Source organism: Macrotis lagotis, chromosome 4 (assembly GCF_037893015.1).
Source record: "Macrotis lagotis isolate mMagLag1 chromosome 4, bilby.v1.9.chrom.fasta, whole genome shotgun sequence".
Taxonomy (NCBI): domain Eukaryota; kingdom Metazoa; phylum Chordata; class Mammalia; order Peramelemorphia; family Peramelidae; genus Macrotis; species Macrotis lagotis.
This window is the reverse complement of record NC_133661.1, coordinates 189,142,149-189,146,743: the sequence shown is the minus strand read 5'-3', so window position 1 is coordinate 189,146,743 and position 4,595 is coordinate 189,142,149. Positions and strand designations below refer to the sequence as shown.

The 4,595-nt window shown below is 32.7% G+C and overlaps 1 protein-coding gene across 1 annotated transcript; it reads left to right on the top strand.

Annotated features, from left to right (window-relative positions):
* Nucleotides 1–401: 401 nt before the first annotated feature.
* Nucleotides 402–1,343, top strand: LOC141520203 (olfactory receptor 4K13-like). The gene has a single exon (XM_074232004.1). The coding sequence runs from the start codon at nt 402–404 to the stop codon at nt 1,341–1,343; it is 942 nt and encodes a 313-aa protein (XP_074088105.1).
* The last annotated feature ends 3,252 nt before the right edge of the window (nt 1,344–4,595 follow it).

Here is a 4,595-nt window from a genome sequence, read left to right as displayed (position 1 = left end):
GACAAGAGGCTGGTGTGGAGGTACAATCAATGTTGTGGGAGATTGGATATGAGAGTGAGCTAGAAGTGAAAAGTGAGCAGATGATTATGTGTCCTCCTTTCATGAAAAATTTTTTAAAATAATTTATCTGTGAAGTCATAGCAAGAAATATATCCAAATTGCAATTTAATTTGATTCTCTATTTTTAGGTCAAATAAATTTCCTCAATGTTATCTTTAAAATACTTCTTCAGTTAATTCAATTTTGATGATTTTTTTCAAAGAATTTTCAGTCTTTATTATTTACTTCTTGAATTTTTTTCATATCTTCATGTATTCAAGGATGGTCATCCAAAATTATGACTTAATTTAGATTTTCTTCTTTACAGAGACGTTCTGGAGTCTTGAAATTTAATCAAATAGATGGAGCTGAAGAATTATTCTACACTAAATGAGTTTATTTTGTTAGGACTTACCAGTTCTTGGGAGCTTGAGATTGTCTTTTTTGGGATATTCTTCTTGGCCTATACATCAATTCTGGCTGGAAACAGTCTTATTATACTCATGGTAACATTTGACTCTCGACTGAATTCCACTCCCATGTACTTTCTTCTTGCCAATCTCTCTTTTCTTGACATGACCCTTTCCACTGTTACCGTGCCAAAAATGATCACAGACTTCTTCAGGGAGATAAAAACCATCTCCATGTGGGGCTGCATGGCACAAATATTTTTAGTTCACCTCTTAGGGGGCAGTGAGATGGCTCTTCTCATAGTCATGGCTGTTGATCGGTATATTGCAATATGTAAGCCCCTTCACTATACAACAATAATGAACTGGAGAATCTTAGTAGGCAGTGTGTTGCTTTCATGGATTGTTGGTTTTGTTCACACTATGAGTCAAATGGCCTTTGCTATAACCTTACCCTTCTGTGGTCCTAATGTGATTGATGATGTTTTTTGTGACCTTCCTCTGGTGATGAGTCTTGCCTGTACTGATACATATATCCTGGATCTACTTGTTATTGCTGACAGTGGGCTGCTCTCATTGATCTCTTTTGTCCTTTTGCTTATCTCTTATATTGTAATCTTGGTTACTGTCCATCATCGCTCATCTAGTGGGCTTTCTAAGGCTTTGTCCACATTATCTGCTCACATCACAGTGGTGATTTTGTTTTTTGGTCCAAGTATTTTAATCTATGCTTGGCCAGTTAGTAGCTATGCACTGGACAAATTTCTTTCAGTGTTTTTTTCTGTTATCACTCCTCTCTTAAATCCAGTTATCTACAGTCTGAGAAATCGGGAGATGAAGGAAGCCATGAAGAGACTGAGAAGCCGGCACATTAGTTCTAGGCCTACTCTCTAGGTGAGGAATTCTTAAACTAGGGTCCACAAATCTCTGAGGGAACTGTGGATAAATTTCAGAGGAGTCCATGACTTTGAATGAAAATAGAGTACATTTTTATTTTCACCAATCTCTAGCTGGATTAAATTATTTAAAATATATTATTCAGAGAAAAAGTCCATAGGCTTTATCAGACAAGCAATTGCTAAAAACTATAAACTACACAATACTCATGCTGATGAAAATATTTAAAGTACAATCAAGATAAATTTCTTCTTTGAATGTTTATTCATTATTTTAATTCATTAATAAATATACAACTTTTAACAAAGACAAATAGATTCTATTTAAAAAATCATATATCATTAATATTTTGAATGTATTTTGGTTAATGTGTGTCTATTTTTCAAGCATTCATTTAAACAAAGAAACAACTAAAACTTAATTCAATTTTGGAGTTTTAAAAAAACAAAATTCAAGAAAGATTTGAATAAAAAAGTTCTCCTTTGCCAAGTGATTTCTAAGCTGTATTTCTATTTTAAAACCTGAAATGTTATTTTTCTTTAGTTGTAACCTAAAACAGAGCTAATTTACAATCTTATCATCAAAAGGGAAAATGTCTGAATTCTGGAACCCTTGGGGAGCTCTACAAGAATAGATCCTTTCTTTTAAATTCCACACATACCAAAAAGGGTATGAGAAGTGGAGACAGAAGATTGATATGTTTTTTAAAATCAGAATTGTGATATAATAATTATATGTTAGAGAGTCATGTTGAACTGTTCTGGGGTAAAAATTTCAAGGGGTCATTTGAGTTCACTTCTTACAAAGGTTGCACACAGATTTCAAATGGATTATCCTAACAGGAGATAACAATTCTCATGACTTTATGCCAACTTACAGAAGATTTTTATTCCTCATTCTGAATAAAACAAATTCCAGCTAATTAGTAAAAAGTTGGAACAACATTTAATTCAAATATTTTATCTGTTGTATAAATATGAACAATTGACAAAGAGACAAAATCAAATTGATTATTTAGACTATGTAGACTTCATAGAAGATGAAACACCAGTAAATAGGAAGCCATATTAATGTATAGTCTCTCTGCCACCAAAGATCATTTATAGCAAAACTGAAATGTCCTTCTTGCTACAAATTTCATCAATTTAGTATCTTGAAGCAATTCTGATTTCCTTTGGTATCCAAAACACTTGACACACTTTCAGTTACGTGATAAGCATGATGAACCAAGCAGCAAAGGAAACTAAGGAGAAGCAGTCAGGAAGAAATTATCTAAACAAAATGGGTGGATAGCATGTTTTGGCACAGAGACAACAACATTGATGAAGACTGAGAAAGTTTATTAGACGGGCAATTTAGAAATCATTGGTAACCTCGAAGGGAACATTTTCAGTTGAGTGAGGATAATCAACTCTAGATGTAAAGGGTTGACAAGTCATAAACAAGAAGGAAAGGAGACAATTAGAATAAATGGCTTGTTCTTGGAGTTTGGATATGAAAGGGAATGATAATGTTTGTCCTTCATTCTCAAAGACCATGACATCAAGGAGATGATGCCATGACAACTATATGAATTAGATTTGAGTTGGGGTGGGTGGGAAGGGCTGTGCTAAGTCAGTAACCTTATTTCTCCTCCAGAGTCATATGGCTCCAGTGGATAGATATGAATAAGGATGACTGGAGATGATGCTGGATGTAAGCAATAGTGTTTAACTACTTGCCCAGTGTCAAATAACTGGATTTGATCTAGATAGCTTGAAAATGTTAAGGTGGAGGGAGAATTTTATGAATGGAGGATACAGAGTTGTTATGACTCATGGTCATTATCAATGGTACAAAGGAATATTTTATAGCAGATTAATTCTTTCTTCTACCCTATAAACTTGAAAACATTAGGCATATACCCAAACTATATTAATTTTTCTTGGAAACCCATAATGAATCTAGTAGTCATGTATGTTACTAGCCCATCAATTTTCTAAATATCAACTAATACTATTTCTTTAGGATAACTGATACCCTGAGTTTATTATCTGTTTTTCTGTGTTTAGTATTCTTTAAACTGTTTATAGATATAGTAAAAGTTCTTAGCTTACTATGTAACAATAATGACCATGCTTGACCATGAATAAGAAAGGAAGAAAAGTCACAAAATTTCAGAGGTGGGAGTTTATTGGAATAAGAAATTTCATAAATCATCAGATTTGTTTCATATATTCATTCAGTTTAAAGAAAAATTTTCCATTTCCTTATTACATTTTTTTAACAGACTATGTTAACAGAGTATGTTCCTCTATGCTGGTAAATAGTATGCTGGAAAATGAAGGAAACATGAAAATAAAAAGTGAATTTTTTTTTACACAAACTAGGTACATGGCACAATTTTGTGTCTCCCCACATATTCATGTGATGATCACTTCTATTTGAATAGCAATTTCCTCTGAACTCCAATATCTAATTTATTAAAACAAAGAACTTCCAGAACTTTCTCCAGCATAGGAGGACACAACATATTGCTAAAAATGCATCCATAGACACATTAAGTGGTAGATTTGGGTCTAATACCCACATCTTTTGACATGATACAAGGTCATTCATTATTATCATTATTATAGCAGCATAATTATCTATATGTGATATTAATAATATAAATAAAATAATATAAACTTCTAATATAAAATAATTTCAGTTTAAGACATTATACACATACACACGGATATGTATGTATATATACGTATATATATATATATATATATATATATATATATATATATATATATATATATATATATACACACATTCAAAGCTGAAATCATACTTTGCCTAAATATCCTTGATGTTAGTGACTATCCCAAAGATGAATGAAAACCAGTGCCCCAAAAGATCCATTTTTTCCACTCTACGGGCATATGCCCAAATACAAATACTTCACTTTCATAGAAGACAACCCAAATTGGTCATAGAAATGGAAATGGAAAGAAATTGGTAGCCAAGTTGTTTCAGCACTACGTCACTCAAAGATGAAAATAAAAAAAGCAATGAAGACTAACTAACTAGAGGAAAAGGGTCTACCAACCACCTTGCTCTGGGTAATCCTAAAAATCATACTTGGGAAGAGGCTGATGTTACAAAATTCAGTCTCCAGAAGCCCCTTCCCAACACTCAAACAATATCCAGCAAAATGAATTTCTATGGAATTGCAGTCTGGAAATCATTGTGGTTCCTTAGCTTTTTATAGCACAATGATAA